The 17,720-nt window shown below is 42.2% G+C and overlaps 1 protein-coding gene across 7 annotated transcripts in view; it reads right to left on the bottom strand.

The window, feature by feature from the left end:
• Nucleotides 1-17,720, bottom strand: part of BMPER (BMP binding endothelial regulator) — a 166,202-nt gene that overhangs the window by 15,720 nt on the left and 132,762 nt on the right. The window contains exon 14 of one of the 7 annotated variants that reach the window (XM_026100782.2): nucleotides 17,235-17,455. The exons of 5 other annotated variants lie outside the window; for them this stretch is intronic. In XM_026100782.2, the coding sequence (XP_025956567.2) occupies nucleotides 17,353-17,455 (103 nt within the window). In that variant the 3' untranslated portion in view covers nucleotides 17,235-17,352. Of the gene's footprint in view, nucleotides 1-17,234; nucleotides 17,456-17,720 lie in introns of those variants that run through there. One more of the 7 variants, XM_026100783.2, reaches the window with a different exon arrangement.

Below are 17,720 nucleotides of genomic sequence, written 5' to 3'. Positions count from 1 at the left end.
GTGATAATTATTGTTGGTAATATCCAACATATCGAAGACAAAGAGTAATTTGATTTTCATTTCTTTGCATATCCAGCTTCTTTAAAAAAGCTCAGAATCCACACTTTCCTCACAAACAGTATGCAAAAAATGATATTTTCCAGTGACTCTGAATAAATGAAGGTCCTTGTAGACCTCTGAAAAAGCATACTGTGCTGCACAGTATCACTATAAGCCTATAGTACACACCACTAAAAGTATTATCCAAAGGCCTTTGGAAAATGCCAAACCTTCGTATAAATAGCATGATGTGCCAGAACTGCATTTTATTGCCTTCACCAACATTACCCACAAGAATATGGTAAAATGAAAAATGAAATGTTCTGGAACATTTTCTAAAACTGCAGAGAATTAAAGTTCTTGGGACAAAAATACTCTGACACCATGTTTATAATCTTCCCTGAATATGCAATAGCAGTCGTAAAAGCACTTAAAAGGAGGGATGGAGGACAAAATAAACAAAAAAACACAAAACAAAACAACAACCTTCACTACTTCTCTCTTCATGATAACTCTCCTACTAGTATGCTAAGTAGGCTTTTACTATCTTGTGCTTAGATCCTTATAGGCCTGTTACTTTAAAAGTTCTTTCTGGTCCTGAGAACAGAAAGGCTGGCTAAAGTCCCTCCATGGGGAAATAGCTGAACTATGACTGAGGAAGAGAATGAAGTCCCATGCTGGGCTCACAAGAAGCATCTGGTATGACTCAGAATGTTTCCTAGAGCTGAAGGTTACAGTACAGTAGAGCAGCAGACTTGCCACTTTCAGAGAGAGTGCATTTTTACCCCAAAACTCCAACAGAATATGGAAACGCTAGCCACAGCCCCTGGAAGAAATGACCACTTGCACTGCCATTCACTTTCAGGAAGTGGGAGAGTTTTGCCCTCCTTCTGGCTCAGTTGTGCTAGGCCATGCACAGTCTAACTTTTTAAGTTATGACTTTTGAAAGAAACATCTGACAAGCTGGGGGCTGACCAGCTGGAGAGCAGCTTTGCAGAGAAGGATCTGGGGGTCCTGGTAGACAACAGGTCAAACATAAGCCAGCAGTGGGCCCTCATGGCAAAGAAGGCCAAGGGTATCTTGGGCTGCATCAGGCAGAGAGTTGCCAGCAGGTCAAGGGAGGTGACACTTCCCCTCTGCTCAGCACTGGTGAGGCCACATTTGGAGTACTGGGTCCAGGGCTGGGCTCCCCAGTGCAAGAGAGATATGGAGCTGCTGGAGAGAGTGCAGCGAAAGGCCACAAAGATGATTAGCAGACTAGAGCATCCCTCATAGGAGGAGAGGCTGAGTGAGCTGGGACTGTTCAGCCTGGAGGAAAGAAGGCTCAGGGGGATCATATCAATGTGTATAAATACCTCATGGGAGGGAGTAAAGAAGACACGGCCAGATTCTTTTTAGTGGTTCCCAATAACCAGATGAGAGGCAATGGGCATAAACTGAAACACAGAAAATTCCACTTCCACAAGAAAACACTTCTTCACTGTCAGCGTGGTTGAGCACTGGACCAGGTTGCCCAGAGAGACTGTGGAATCTCCATCCTTGCAGATATTCAAAACCTGACTGTGCATTGTCCTGGGCAACCTGCTCTATCTGACCAAGCTTGAGCAGGCGGGCTGGACCAGATGAACTCCAGAGGCCCCTTCCAGCCCCAACTATTCTGTGATTCTGTGATCTGTATGCATGAATTCACACATAGCACATACGCTGAAATAAAACAGTTAAAAATGATGTTTCTGTGCACACTATATAGGACTCTGAATAAGGAATTATTGGAATAAAGTGGACAAACAGCATACACTTCTTAACACCTTTCAAGCAAGGGCCTAATATCACACTGAAATGTGTCCATCAATACTTGATCTCTTACTTTCACTAGCAGTATGCATACAAGTTGTTACATTTTCTTTGGTGGGATTACTGCGAAAAGGATTTGGCTGTTTGTATGTTGTATGACCTGCAGTTTGTATATTTAGCTGGAAAAAAAACCCCAACCATAATAACTCTGCTGTAGCACAGACAGAGTTTCCAAACTCATTTTAAAGAGGTCACCTGCATTAAAAATTTGGACGAACCAAAAGGTACAGAGGTAAATTTAGGAGTATCAACTGCAAAACTGGGACCTGGTTTCTGAAGCATTGCTTCAGTTAATAAATATCCATAATGATCTGCTTGCAAATATGCACCACACAATTGGTGCAAATTACAATAGCGGTATGTCTAGTGCTACCCAATTGGGCTGATGAGGCTTCTGTGCAAAGCTTTCTGGTGAAAAAACTATCAGTGCTCTGTGGGTTTAATGTTCACAGAGAAAATACACCTCTGAAGGGATTTTCTACTAATAAAATATCTTTCTTAGGCCCAATGGCCTATGGTTCAGAGCCTATGCGCTCATCACTGGTTCCCTATGGATGAGGTTGTAAAACACTGCTGCAGTGTTTTGACCAAATTGACCTACTTTCTGTCTTCAAAACTCCATCATCTCCATTCAGAAACCAAATCCCTAAATTTCACAATCCCCTGTTTAGAATTTGTTAAACCAATAAAATTCTATATTATTTATCCTGTTCTCACATAACACAGTGGTTAAAGTAGCCTGAACACCACAATATGTCATACTGGTATTTCAGATGTGTATACTAACTCTTTCCTTGAAGAAAAGTGAAGGCACAGTCCTAGTGGATCATCTGAATATCCACACCAGTACTTCTGCATTTCCAGTCTGCTCACTGTGTATGCATACTTTGCTTAGCTTAGCACTAAGATTGCTTATGTGAATGTGCTGTGTGATAAAAAGTCACTCCATCGTAATGGAATTTTTCAGTGTCCTCTGGCATAGCTGCCATGAAAAATCAATAATGTTTTGCAGCTTTTGGATTATATAATTGACACAAAATTTTATCTTTTTCTCTGTCTCTAGACTTGATTTTTAAAGAAGATTCCACCCAGCCTCCAGTTCTTCAGGCACAAGTGGAGACTGAGCTGTTACATGTTATCTAGAGAGAGAAAATAACAATCAATTCAAGTCAGGCAATTCAGGCACATTTTAATATGTAACTTCAGAGCATTCAAGTGGTACTTTCAATCAACAGTTAAACTCTGTTATGTTTCTTGCACTGCAAATGAACATGGTATAGACTAAATGAATCTGACTGCACCAACTTTCACTCTAGAAGACAGAGAGGCCATTAGCATATTACTTGTGACAGTCCTCATCTGAGAAAAGCCAGAGGTTTGTCAGGAGTTTATAAACACCATAGAACCTCAAAAATTACTGAGAGATGTCATGTTTAAAGCCACAGCCCTAGAGAAACATAAACCATCTAGTTATGCCAATAGCATATTGCCATAATCATAAGATAGCCATATAAAATAATGCAAGCTTTAAGGCTCCTAACATAAAAATTCAAAACAGATCATCTCCTTCTCCCTGCCTACAATACATATTGCAGCCCAGCTATGCTATCTGTCATGAAAATGTGTCATATTCAATAACAAGCACAATGAGAACATGAAGCAGGAAGTATTTCTGAAGTGTAAACATAAACTGAAGTTATCTTCAGCTTTTGATGATGATTCTCTGTATATATTTCCAAGGAGGTCTTGTGATACAATAATAAACAGGCTGGCTAGTTTAGAATCTCACATTCTTAAACTCTGCAGAGCCCACTCTCTGGCTTAACCCACACAAAATTAACTACAATAAAGCATATTTTTCCTCTAGGTGGCTGCAGAGCATTTAAAAAGTTGCTGCCTCCAGATGGAAAATGAAAGAGAGAGCAAGGAAAGGAGTAGATGGGAGAACACTACTTAGAAAATAGTTCTCTTCATCTTGCTCCCTTTACAAAGCAAGCGCCAAAGGCTTATTTCACCAAAGACCAGCTCACAGTAAGCATGTCACACTTTCAGCCTGTCACATGCTCATAGTCCATTTCATCACAAAGGTTTCAGTGTTTGTTCCTCATCAAAGATAACTGGCAAAAAATAGGACTTGAAATAGGGGCCATAAAAGCCAGCTTACCTGTACTGTAACATTCAAAAACCACTCTATCCTTGGGTTTATGGCTTCCTGCATGGTCTTGGCCCAGACCCTTGGAAAGAGGTAGGCACATAACACATGCTTTAGGCAGAGTTCAGGCACCAGAATCCAAAATTGCAGTCCTGGCTTAGTTGCCCTGACCCTGGCGAGGCCAAACTTCTTCAAGCTGGAGACTTAGTTTCTGCCTTTGTGTTTCCTCAGGCATCTCTGGTTCCACTTCTGCATATTCCCAAGACTGCATGACCACTGGCGGGCATGAGCCCGACTGGGATCCCAGAGGTGGTGTTCCTCTGCCAAGACGTCCTGAGGGGCTCAACCAGACATGACTGAGTTATGCCTGCCACTGTCATGAGCAGCAGCAGTGCTGCAACTGTCCTGCTCAAAATTCATTGGACTAAAGAGAGACAGACACAGAATGAGCACAACAGTTGGACAGTGATCCGACACTCAGCCAAAAGGTAGAGACTTGGTTTCTGGTCTCTGATGTAGGGTCAGTTTGAATTAGCCTGCCACTTCATACATAGAAAGCTTAGGATAAGAGGCGCTCTGCATATTACCACTGTTCTTTAAACTTCTTGAATGCAAGATTGCAATCACAAAACACCAAAACAGAGCCTGAAAATATAGAGGATGAAACTCTGGCTCCACTGCAATGGATGGGAGTTTTCCTACTGACAACACAGGAGCCAAGATTCAGAACTACCATCAGCACTTTTGGGAGTTCTGTACAGCAAGGCTTTGAAGGATACAGACACTTTCATTCAGGACACAACTATACATTAAATTCAAACTTCCTGAATTAAAATGCCATGATTTAAAATTTCCTGTACCAGACATAGTGACTCCATGACATATCAGCCTTGCCTGGGAGCCACAGGAACTCACATGAATGTCATAAAGTCAGAATTACCTAATTCTGTGTGAGGTGGAATGAAATGATAGGAGGAGACAGAGCTAAGGTTTGCTCTCCTTCATGACAAATTTACTTTTCAGTATGTTGGTTTGGGCATGGTCATTCACAGGGCTAAACAGAGAGCTCTGATATGAATCAGCAGTCTTTAAGGAGAAATGCTGGCCAAACGAACGTCAGCAATCCCCTCCTATCACAAAAGGATCGCAACCTCATTAACTCCACAATCCTGAGTTATTTTCTTTTTCCTCTGTGGGTGATGCTCAGTGGCAAAGGCAGAGTGCAAGATGCTAAGACAAATCTTGGATTTTGTCCAGTATACAAAGTCCTAAACATCTGAATTTGACTCTACCTCTTTTTGTTGGCCAGGGAGAGAGACTGCCAAGCAGATCTGTGCCCAGTGTTACTCACCTTGAGCATGCTGCCTGATGGAATCATAAAGCAATTCATTCTTTCTCCATCACTTCTCACTCCATAAAATCTTCTCTGGCCTCCCCACGGGAGGAACAGAGAAATCTCGGAGCTGTACTGGTTTGTTATGAAGCTTGCTGTCAGACTTGGCAGTGGTTGCAAGCCACTTTAAAGCTTACTTACCGGTCAAGTTTGCGGGAAGAAATTGTCAGCATAGAGTGTGCCTTCCAGTCTTTGGAAACAGGGAAGCAGCACAGCTGCAATGAAGCAGCCAATACAGCGTGTCTCCTAAAGAAGCCCGGCTTGACAGGAGAGGGAAATCCCAGAAGGCAATACGGAAGGAAAACCTGTTGCTGTAGGTTACACAGGATTCATAGTTCATGTTCTCCATGGGTCCTCAGGAACCGCAATGTTTATAGTCCATACCGCTGGGAGGCCACAGACTTCTTCCCTTTGAGGTGAGCATGTGGCATGAACTCAGTAGTTTTTCTGCTCCCCTGGATCTTTCCACAGGTGGGGAGCCTGAGGGCCCCTATGAAAGCATGAGTGGATTAGCTCTGTCAAAACAATGATCCTGTTTTCATGCCAGTAAGGAAAAAAGGAGGGAGCAGGGAAAGCATAAAATAGAGTGTATGATATATAGAAGGAAAATTGTTTTTTAATAGAATCTTTTCAAAGTTTTCCATTAAACTTTGGTTGCTTGCAGTGCAAGTCTTGGAATGCAACTCCCTCGTCCCCTCAGGATGGTCTGCGTTTTATTACATTAGTAAGGAAGCCCAGCTTATTCCTAGCAGAGCTACTGTACAAAACATTTCAATCTCAAGCCAAAGTGGCAGGAGTAAAAGCCTCTCCTGATTGATTTTCAGCCACTATTTAGGGGGCCAGTAACTTAACGCGATTTTTATCATGTGCAAAGAAAACTTTTATTACCATGCAATAAGTAAATCAAAAATGATCACATCATAATGAATAAGGCTGACACAAGATGGTATGCATCCAAATGTTACCCATGTGATGACTAGATTTCAGCTGAGACACCTAACCAGAATAAGCAAAGGCATATGCCAGAAGAGAAGAGGAAGTATTGATCATGGATCAGGGGAGATGAACTGAGTAAAGAGACAGTGCTAGAAACTCTTCCTTCCTTCCCTCTCTCCCTCCTTCTCCCCCCTTCTCTCCCCCCACTTCAGAGACGCAGGCCATATGACTATTAGGAATAGCTGTGCTGAAAGAAGAGGAATAGCTGCAATACCAATAGCCCAGGGGAAAATAAAAGAGATGGGGATCTGGACAAGAGGCCATACCATAGATCTGTCCCCTTGGACCAGGTAATGCTGGGGAGATAAAGTAGGGAAATCCTATTACATGTTATCTATAGCAATTCCAATAGTTCACAGACATCAGTGAGGCAGAATGAATACTGTGCCTACCAAGATGAACCCAGAGAAAGGATGAGGCACTTTGGTAGCATCACAGGAGTATAAAGAAATTTGTGTATATCTGCTTATGTTTTGTCTATAAAAGTATCTATGGTCTCTATGGATGCCATTTTAGAAGATTTCATGAGCACCAGCAAACACACTTAAAAGTCAGGGGAAATGACCAAGTCTTTAAGACACAATTCTTTCAGCATAGTGTCAATGCACGCCAAATAAATCAACCTGTGTGATGACCTAAGCACAAGACCATGTAGCAGAAAGGTATAAAAGTTGCCATCCTGAAGTAACAAAAAAGAAGAAATGAATCTCTAGCAGTTTTGCTTTTGTACCCTTGAGTTTAGCTATCTGGACATAAGATGTAACTGCATACTGTATTGAATTTGTGCTCATGTTTGAAGGTACATTTTTATCTCCTAGTGTAGCCAGGGTCTTGCCTCCTCAAGGTGTCTCACCTTCAGATCTAACTTTCCTGGGTGAAGACTGAGCTTTCCACCTTAATTCATGATGAATTCTGCAGAAAGTGCTACAGAAAGTGATGTGCTTTCTACTTGCTCTCTGAAGTTATTTGGCTGCATACAGTAAACATTGAGCCTCTCTTTTCTCACAGTGTCTCCCAGAGATATGTGGCCAGGATTCATTCCTGTGAGTTGCAAGATGTTGGCTCTTGAACACGTTCTCGAGAGATCTATTCTTCAAAATACTTTAGAAAAAAACAGGCCAATATATTATATCCAATCCTTCTACGTCTTCCATGTGAATCTTGTAAATAAGATTTACACTAACCAGAAACAGTACAGTTCTGTTGTACTTTTCTTTTTCTCTGTTTGTATGTGCATGTGTGTACATATTTGCTTCTTCACTGCTCCTAGGATCAGTAATGTAATAGGTTGTGCTGCTCTTCAGGTCAGGCAAAAGTCTTTCTCAGTTGCTCTTCTTGTACTGCAAGATTGATATTTTTGATATTTTGCCATTTGCTGCAATTATAGCACAGCAGGAGGATCATAAATTTTAACACTGTTTCCATAGCCAAATAGGTTGATGAAATCATATAGCACATCCATGGAGCTTTGTGCATGTTCAGCACACTTCACATTGATGTCAACTGGAGAGACAACCAGAATGCATGCATTCTGGAATTTCATCCTATCTTGAAATCTTCTTAGAGAGATTGTATTATTGCCAACGTCAAGCCAAACAGTTTGTAGGGATCCCTTTATGTAACAGTAGCAGTAGTCATAGAAAGAAAGAATCAAGAAGCAACAAAGTTCTCGATCCCAGCTGGGCTGGGAGTACGAAGGGAATCATCACGTCTGCATGAAGAGAGTGATGATGATGGAATATTAACAGAAGAGGCTGAGTCCCCAGAGTCAAACACTGTGGGAATGAGTAAAAGCCACAGAAGGAAATGGAGGCTAAAGAGAAAGGCCCACATTAAATATCTGCAGATGCTGTCATTTGCAATGGGGGCTGAACCAGCACGGACGTACTCACACACTCACGTAGCACCTACTAGCCTTAAAAAAAAGAAAAAAACAGCCTCACCGGTGGAGGAATATTCTTTTCAAGATCAAAAGTGCAGAAGCAGTAAAATTTATGTCAAAAAAACATAGATGGAGGAGGTTGTGCATGCTCACTAGTGAACATCTGCACTAAGCCACTTAAGTAACCATGCAACAGCATGGAAGAAACATCTGCAGTGTGTAGACCACCAGCTGTGCAGTAATAATACTTTGAATATCCAGAGTGCCTTTCATCTGAATACTGCAAAGCGTTTTCCAAACAAATTAGGCTTCACAACACCACTGTGAGCTTCTTATTTAATGGTAGGATTATTTCATCCTGCACCAAAATGCCATTGCCGCCAGAATGAAAAGTAACACCTGTTTATCATCTTACAGAAATGTTGTACAACAATTTTCATGACAGGAAGTGACCAAAAGGCTGTAGTTAAGTTGAAGTGCAGGAAGATTTGAGGTGGTCAGAATTAAATGTTTAGAACGGAAACTCTGAAAAACAGAATATTACTCTCCCTTTACTTTTTATGCAAAATATCACATTAATTTTTATGCCCACACACTGTTATCCTTTGGTCTTTATTTCATATTGGGAAGACAGCATTTCCTTGAGTACATACTTATAGGCGTGTCTACAGATGTGCTCAGCAGTATAGAATATACCTTTCTTGGTGGTGTACACCTAATAAAATGTATTGCTGTGCACTGCAAATAGCTTTCCTTTGTACTCCTTCAGATCCATTTTTATAAGGCATCCTGATGATTATACTACTGGAAGGCACTGAGTTCCAAGGAAGCATGCTATCTAGTAAGTCCTAAAACAAACTTCTTGCTGTGTGCATGTTTGATTCCAGAGGGTTCTCCGTGTAAGCAATATTCTGGCCTGAATTTACTGAGTTTGTGAGACCTGATGGTGCATTTCTCAAGGTGGCAGCAAGAAGAAAGAATGGAGAAGATGACACTTGGAAGATTTAGAAGATCACCCCATTATGATTTCCCCTCTGTGCTTCTTAATATACCCACTTTTCAGTCCACTGGAAAAGTCAGTGGACAAAACAGGCTACAGCAGTGAGGCAGGCTGCTTCTCTGTCAAATGAAGCAGAGTACTGGCAGAACAATGTATAATACTATATGGGAGAAACCATTCTGCACTCCTCAAAGCTAAGCAAACAGTGTTACATTTATACATCTTTAAAACTTAAACATTTTGAGGGCAGCCATGAGATTTTGATCTGTGCCCGACACTAGCACCTTAGGATCTTAACCAATGAGTCAGGGCGTTTTGATATTATGATTAAACAAAAGAGTAGCTAGGATTTGGAGATGGATAATGGAATTTTAAAGAAATTGGTAAGGGTATTTGGATATTAAACAAATAGCTCTAGCTTCAGCTAAGGGGTATATTTTAAACATTTCTACATTGACCGTCTCTGAGCTGGTCCCAGCTGAGCATGTGATGGTTAACCTCAGGTCAGCTTCTCCCTCTTCTGGAAAAGTTGTTTAGAGGAGGGTACTGGTTGGCTTGAGAAAAGGAGGCTCTTCCATCAATAAGATTTTCTAGAAACACTTGGTGTTGCTATAACCTGTCTCTGTTGAAGCCCAAGGTCAAAGTCCTTTTGTCTGCAATGCCAGGTGAGGTTGGCCAGCAACAAGTGCTTTTGACATTTCATCCTATATGACCAGCTCCGAAAAAGTTCTCTCATATTCACAGTATTGACTTTCCTCCAAAAAGAGCTGTTTCTTTTCTCCATGGATGCAACTTAGTACATGTGCCAAGTAACTCACTATCCCACCAGGACTGACTACTTCATTTTAAATAAGCCATAAAACGGCATGAATTACTCAGGGAGAATAAAATGTCCCTTTTCAGTAAGCATGTTCATTAGTTTTTCTCTTGTATGCTGGGTTTTTTTTTCCTGTATCTTTGTTTCATGTATGACTTTCCTTAGCCAAATTTCAAAACAGTGAATAGGAAGACATATATTAAAAATGAAAAGATACCCTTTTCAGGTCTTGCACATAGGATAAGCAGTTCATCTACCTTTTGTTGTATGATCATGACCTGCCCACACTGTCTGACTGATTCAGAACTACGGTAATAAAGTGCTAGGGACTTTGAAAGATTCCTGTCCATAGCAGTATTAATACCAACACCTACTTTTGATTTTCTGAGATCATAACATGTCAATTATATTTTGTGTTTCCGTTCTGATAAGTCTCCAAACTCGGAGGGCAAGAAAGCTGAAACCTAAGCTGTGCACAAGTTCTAACTTGCAAGTTGAAATGATAGCGCTGCATTGTTTCCACAAGACAAGAAGAATCAAAATCTTCAATTCCAGATCCTACATCTGTTCCAATTTAGTAACAAACTAAACTCATTCTCCATTCCCCATAAGCATATCCACACATACGTACAATGGAACACTTAGTTTTAAGGACATTTGCCTCTGGATCTGGATACATGTTGGGCCACTTCTAGTTTCCAGACACAACCATAAATCAGTCCAGTTTCACTAGAAAAAGCTGAGATTCACAGACAGCTCCAGGCAAAGATCTCTACCCAGCCTTCTTAGTCCAAAATCTGGCTCTGCAATAATATATTTGTTTTCCATAGTAGAATAGTATCACATACATTCATAGTCTCACCACTGATAATTTACAGGATTATTCCCCCTAACTCTTCCACATCTAGTCCTTCACAGAGCTTGCATCTATCTTCAGAAGTCCCATGAAAACCATGTATTTTCCTAACTTCCACTTTGTACAAGGGGGTAGAGTTGAAATACAGTAGCAAGAAGAACAAGAGGAGCTACAAAGGAGAGCAAGGCTAAGCCTTTGCTGTGGGGACGCTTGAGCCCATTAGCCTGCCTGGCCATGTGTCCGGGCTCAGTCCCTCACTGCCCCGCTGCAGAGCAGCCTGGACTAGCAGCACTAAGGACCTGGAGTCAAAGCCTCTTCCAGCTCTGCAGCCAGTGGACTTGGGACACTTAGCAGGAGCCACCATGGTTTCTAAGCTAGCCAACCTCAGGCCCTGACTTGACAATTTCTGTGGCAATACTGGGTTAAGGTGTCCCTGCTCCCTTCCTGCCTCAGCAGCTCCTTCCCGCCTCCTGGCCACCTCCTTGGTTTGCACACATAGCCTGGGAAGCAGACCAAAGAAATGGCCTCGGCAACAACCCTCATTCCTTTTCCTTTTGTCAGGACTGCATTTGAGCCAGATCAGCTCCCTGATCCTGTTCTGCAGGGAGGGCACAGCAAAGGGGCAGGTTATGGAAAGTGAGGCCAGGAATAAACTGTGGGAGCTAGGAGGAGGCAGGGGAAATCCTCAAGCCAGTACTGGAAGCAAAACCTCCTTCCTTGTACCTTAAAACCCAGGCTCAGAAAGTGCCTGGGCACTTGCGCCTGAACACAAAGTGCTCTTCTCCCTACTCTTTCCGTCCCACCCACTAACACATCTCTGTGTTTTGCACCATGAACTCTGTGAGGGTAATAGGTACCAAACCCACTCAGTGCTTTTTATCCCAATCAGATGAGCTCCAGAAGCGTTTCATTTTCCCATGGTCTATTTCCATACTTAATTTCATACTCAAGTACATGGGCAATTTGGAGCCTTGAAAGTGAATGTATGGCACAAGTCAAGGCACTGTAAAAATATTTAGAGCCCCAAAGCATAACTACACTCATGTGCAAATAAATTATTTTTTTAAGTCAAAGGAGCTTGAAATGCCATTTTTTCCTGTATGTTTCCTGCTAGGCTTGTGCAGTTTGTATGTTTTTTAACTTATAAAAAATCCTGAATATAGTATTTATGAAATACTGACAGGATAAAAACCCTGGAACTGAAATCTCCTGTTTAATAAGACATGCAGCAAAGCAACGTATTTACCACAGAATACTGAGAATGGTCCTGCTGTAGAGGTGAGGAAAGACTGCAGCATCCTTACATAGCTTCTGCTGAGGATGCTGTTCAGTGAGCTGCTAATTATTTATGTAAATGTCTAATAACACATGGAAGTCACCATCTCATTTAATGTAACTTGCATACTGCTCACTGAATGGAAACAGCTTTCAGCCCCAGGCTCAATTCAAACCAGAGCCAGTTGTAAAATTATTTGCTCTGATGGTCAGACCTTACATGTGTGGGGATGGAAGACAGAAATGACGCCAAGCCTTAATTTCATTCTTTGTGAGCTGAAGGCAATGGGCAGATCTGACCAAGGAAGCCCTACTTTACCCTTAGGGCACTGTTCTGTGGAGGCATGGGAAGATGGGGACAACGTGGTGATTTTTTTTTCCCACGTAACATGCAAGTCATTTCTTCAGTGGGGAGAGAATGGCAGAGTTGGCTCTGACGCCACCTTCCTTCCTCCCCATTGCTCTGCCTCATGAGGCACTTCATCACTATAAAGCCTATGCCTCAAACCCCTCTGCATGGTAGACAGATCCTCTCTCTTATTTTTTTATTTTTATTTCCAGTGCCTTTCTGAGGATGAACAAAATGTACAGATCACACCCTGTGACTGCAGAGTGATACATAAATCGTGTTTCTGGGATACACATGCTTCCTAAGGGTTCCTCTGATGCTGCCTAGAGCACTGCAGACATGTGCTATCTGGCTTTCCCAAATGAGTCAGATCACAACCTTCAGCAAGGGCATGTGTAGAGCACAGTTGTCTTTTGAATGCAAGTTCCAAAAAGCAGCAGGGAATATATGCAGAAGCGAAAGATGTCCCTGCCTCATCACTATTATCATATTTCTCATATTACTTGTCCAGTATATACCAGATTTTCTAGATGCATTCTCTCCTGGCCCAAGGTCCTGGCCACGTCATTTTAGATTAATCAGGCCTGAGCTATCCAGGTCAAAAAATGGGGTCATGAGGGGTAATATTCAAAATGGAGAGTTTGTCTTGACAACAGAAGAAACAAGCGCTGCCCCATATTCTAATCTGAAATAAAAAGGCAGCAGTTTTCCAATAACTTCATAAAAATCTGTTAAACTGACTAGACACCATCAGTCATGATGACAATCCCAGGACATATTTTCATTTTCCTGTTTTCTGTGCAATAAAGAGACCTAGAGGTGTTTTTCCATTCATGAACCAAATAGAGAAACAGGAGGTTAAAGGCTAAAAAGAAGAACTTGGCTAAGAGCAATTCTTCTTTATTTTATTGTTATTATTATTTATAAATATTATTACTGTGATTTATAAATATTATTGCTATTTCAAAAGAAATAGTTGTATTGTTCTATGCAGCAAAAGTCACAGGGCCTATGATTCATTGCATGCAGTTGCACAGCACTCTAGGGTAGGTTTAAAACACGCTTCTTTATTAATCCTGAGCAGGCATGTGAACCTGAACCTGCACATACAATTTCCTGAGGTGGCCTCAAGCAAATAATCTCACCTGCAGTGAGATAGATGAAAACCGTGCCATTAAGGTTTGCCCCTGAGCTGATGGAGAGAGGAGGAGAGCTTTACAAATTGCCAGGCCACGGGCATGCACGGAGAGCAGGATGGGAAAGCACTCCTTTCATTCCCTGGAGCCAGTAACAACTGGTAATATGTGGTCCCAGCTCTCGGCCCACACACTGCGCCATGAAGGGACAGTGCCCTATGTTGACATCCATTTACCTAGCAACAATCAAAATAAATTCCTCCACTTAGATACACCATTTGCCTTGTCAGTCACACTCACTGTCCGATTTCCAGAGAACTTCCAGGCACTTTCTACTCTGACTGGAGTGCAAATTCTTACCACATTAAGCAAACACCCTTGGCTCCTCGAGCAGCCCTTTTCCCAGAAACCTACACAGGAAAACCCACGGTACTCTATGAGAGCGCCTGGCAGAACTGAACTGATTCAGAATTTCATTCTGAATCCATTTTTTTGCTGTTTCCAGCAGGATCACACAGCGCGCAAGTGATCAGAAAACACAGGAACCAGCGAACAGGTAAGTGGCAAATATCTGCCACTCGTGAGTTGCAGATCATGCACCCAGCTGTTTTTCTCGGCACTGGACTCTCTCCTCAGCTCACAGAGACTCTAAAATCTGGTGCTAACCTCAATGCTGCAGTAATCAAACTGAGCAAGTATGCCAAATCTAACCTCTACCACCTGTTATCTCCAACTTCCCTTCCTTAAAACATACTCCCCAGCAATGCTGCCATAAGCAAAACAGACGATAATGACATTATTAAAGCTGTCAGGTTCACTGGAGAGCTAACGCCAGCACAGCAAGCACCTCCACGAGCACATTTCTCCTCTTTGCCCACTAAATGGGCAACAAAGACTAAGTGTAAGCCCCAGCGCTGAGCCAATGGATAAGCCGACAGGAAATTTCAAACTGCTGCAAGCATGACGGCCAATGGAAACCATGATGTAAAGTGCAGAACAAGGTCACTGCTTCAAAATCTCTTTCTAAAGAGCGATTTTATTATGGTTTTTCTTTTCTACGCATGCATCAACAGAACTGGAGTATCTGAGGGAGACAGAGAAGAAGGGTGGATGTATAAAAGAGATCCAAAATAAATTTTGAAGTAGTTTTTGCCTGGGTGGTTCAGGGTCATATTCTGAGCCTTGGGTCCAGTGTGTGCATCTGCAAAACTCTACACTGATGGCATGGAAGTCGTTTAAATGGCTGCCCACTTTCTGCACAGCTGATCAGCACACCTGCACCAGAAGGCAGGGGGAGCTGGATAGACTCCACAATAACACCTGATAACCATTTAGAGGTTTCACTCTCAATCTGGAGACTTTATTTTGCAATACTGACATTTGAAGACTTTGACTGAGCTTTCCCTGACCTAGTTGGTATGTGATATATAACAGAGCTGGGACCAGGCTTCAGGCTCCCCATGTGTCCAGCTCCAAAACACCAGCTAGCTCATGAAGGGCACATCAAAAAATGTGATGCTTGGTAAAAGGCTTTGAAGATTCAAAATGAAAGCCTTTGGCAGTCTGAGGAAAAGGGATTACTTCCTTGCAATGGGGTTTCTGTCCTCTCCTGTCTCTAACTGGGCTACGGATGGGTATATCACAGCCCTGCTTGCAGAGTTCTCTATTTAGTGTCATAATAATGCAGAGATACTATTACATTAAAGTGGTTACTGCTCTCCCTCACAAGGACTGGATCAACTTTGTATTAAATGAAAAAAACCCAAAACTTTTTTCTGCCAAAAAGCTGTGCACTCTGCTTTGACTAAGGTCCTCTAGGAGCTCAGCACAAGCTAAGACAACAGATTTAAGCTATTTTGTCTTGTGCAATTTGGATATGGACTTAGGTTTTTCGGAAGTAAAATAGAAACATGACACTAGTTCAGCCCCAGGTGTTTTCTTCTCTGCTCATGCTGTGTTTAATGGCAGCTTTCCATATTTGAAGGCTAGTATCCCACATGAAAACCCACCTCTTATAACAACCTGCAATCATTTATGTGACTATCCATATCAAACCCATGTATGAAGAGCTGTGTGGAATCGTAAGGATAGAAAGCAGGTTCGGATCTAATCCAAAAATACAGCACAGCTACGCTGCTGAGCAAGATGTCAGTTTGAAAGTCACTTCTATTCCCACTGAGGGTGAGTACACAACCTCCTAACTGGCTGCTAAAGAGTTCTTGCTGGGCCTTCAAAACATCTGCCTATAATCTGTTGTGGACCCCACCAGGGACTACATTTCTCGCTAGGCGATCACTTGAAACCTCTCTGAAGTACAGAGCAAAAACATAACACTGAGTGTTCTGAGATAAATCAACTCACAATGGAAATCGAGAAGGTGACACCTGCCGAACTTCTCTCCCTCTCCTCTGCCACATGTGCATCTCCAGTGCGGACTCCTCTGATAACAGAATTAAATGACTTACAGGTAGGAAGTGACAAAGGGCAGTTAAAATTATTTTAAACTTTCTCATGGCTTTTCCCTAGTGTTTCCTACAATGCAAATGTCAGAGATTCATCTGTTTACTGTCTACAGATGTAAAGATAGCCACAATCATTTCTCAAGGAGCATTCTGTTCAGCAACACTGCAGGTCCCCTTCTACCACCACATTATTTTTACATGGCCCCTACTGCGGGCTGTCACAGCTGAGAGCACTAGCCTATGGTCCTGAAAGCATGAGGCCTCTTGCCTGAGCTCATAGATCCAGGCCTGCTAATGGTAGGGAAGGAGAAAACCTGTGCTGTCTGCTACACAGAGACCAGGAAATGCCATGTAAGCACAGGCTACAGCATGCCCAACGCCACTATAGACATAGCTCTTGCATCTCAGTTAAAATGAATATTAAAAGCCATGACACTCCAAGAACTATTCCTGTTTTTGAAACACTATTAGTGAAAGGAGAAGCAGGTTAACAGATTAGCCGTAGAAATATTTCTATCCCGACACTGACCTACATGATTGTGCCCTTACAGGCATACACAAAAATTCACACATGGGTTTTCACTGAGGCCAAGCTTCGATTATTCACCCATGCAGCTGCCTGCTGCTGCAAATAAAATGCTTATCATATCTCATTCTGGCCCACTGTGTCAAGCACATTCAAGTGAGAAAGTGAATGATTCATTTGGGCTACTCCCACTTTTGGGATATGACTTTGACCTCAGTCATCTGTCTGAGCAGTTCTCAACAGGCTTCCTTTTTCTAAGAGTGGCTATCAAAGTTCTCACAATAAGGAGAGGAAGATCTCCTCCTAGGTATTACAGGAGCTTAGGATGTGTCAGATAAATGCATCAAAGAGAAGATTATTCCTGAATGCTAAAAACCCACTGGAAATATATATGACAGCCCCAAGGCAGTCTGACACTAGCATCCCTGGGGCTGGGGCTGTTAGACAAACAGCTCATATTTTATTCAGAGTGAAAAAATCACACACACTATGGTTCTCTGACACTCTTTAATCTTAACACAGCTGCAAGTTTCTTTCAGCAGAGAAACCTTCTGGGTTAATGTGACCTCTGGATAAATCCTTCTATGTTCTCTGTGGTGGTATTTATTGTTACAGTCAGGCTAATGATTCACTTTGTGAACGCCCCTGGGAGGGATCGTTTTTTTCCAGAAGCCCCACAGACCTGTAAATGTGCTCCTCCATCACTGTCACACCTGTACTGCAAAAGAGGAAAACAAAGGGTCAGAGTGAAAAAAACACATTCTCTTACCATTTCATTTGAATTACTGCACACTCTGCATGATCTGGAGCAGAAAGGACAGCATTCATACCTACAAGACATCTCAGGGACCAATAAAAATTTTTGAAGTTGAGGCAACTGGCTTCTGGTAGACTTTGTAAGAAGTTATTACTATATTCTGGACACCCTAGCTACCAGGGCACAATGTGTATTCCTGAGGCAAAAGGACAGGTAAGGCATCACT

Source organism: Dromaius novaehollandiae, chromosome 2 (genome assembly GCF_036370855.1).
Source record: "Dromaius novaehollandiae isolate bDroNov1 chromosome 2, bDroNov1.hap1, whole genome shotgun sequence".
Taxonomy (NCBI): Eukaryota; Metazoa; Chordata; class Aves; order Casuariiformes; family Dromaiidae; genus Dromaius; species Dromaius novaehollandiae.
Note: the sequence above shows the minus strand (reverse complement) of the source record. Positions and strands in the feature narration are given on the sequence as shown.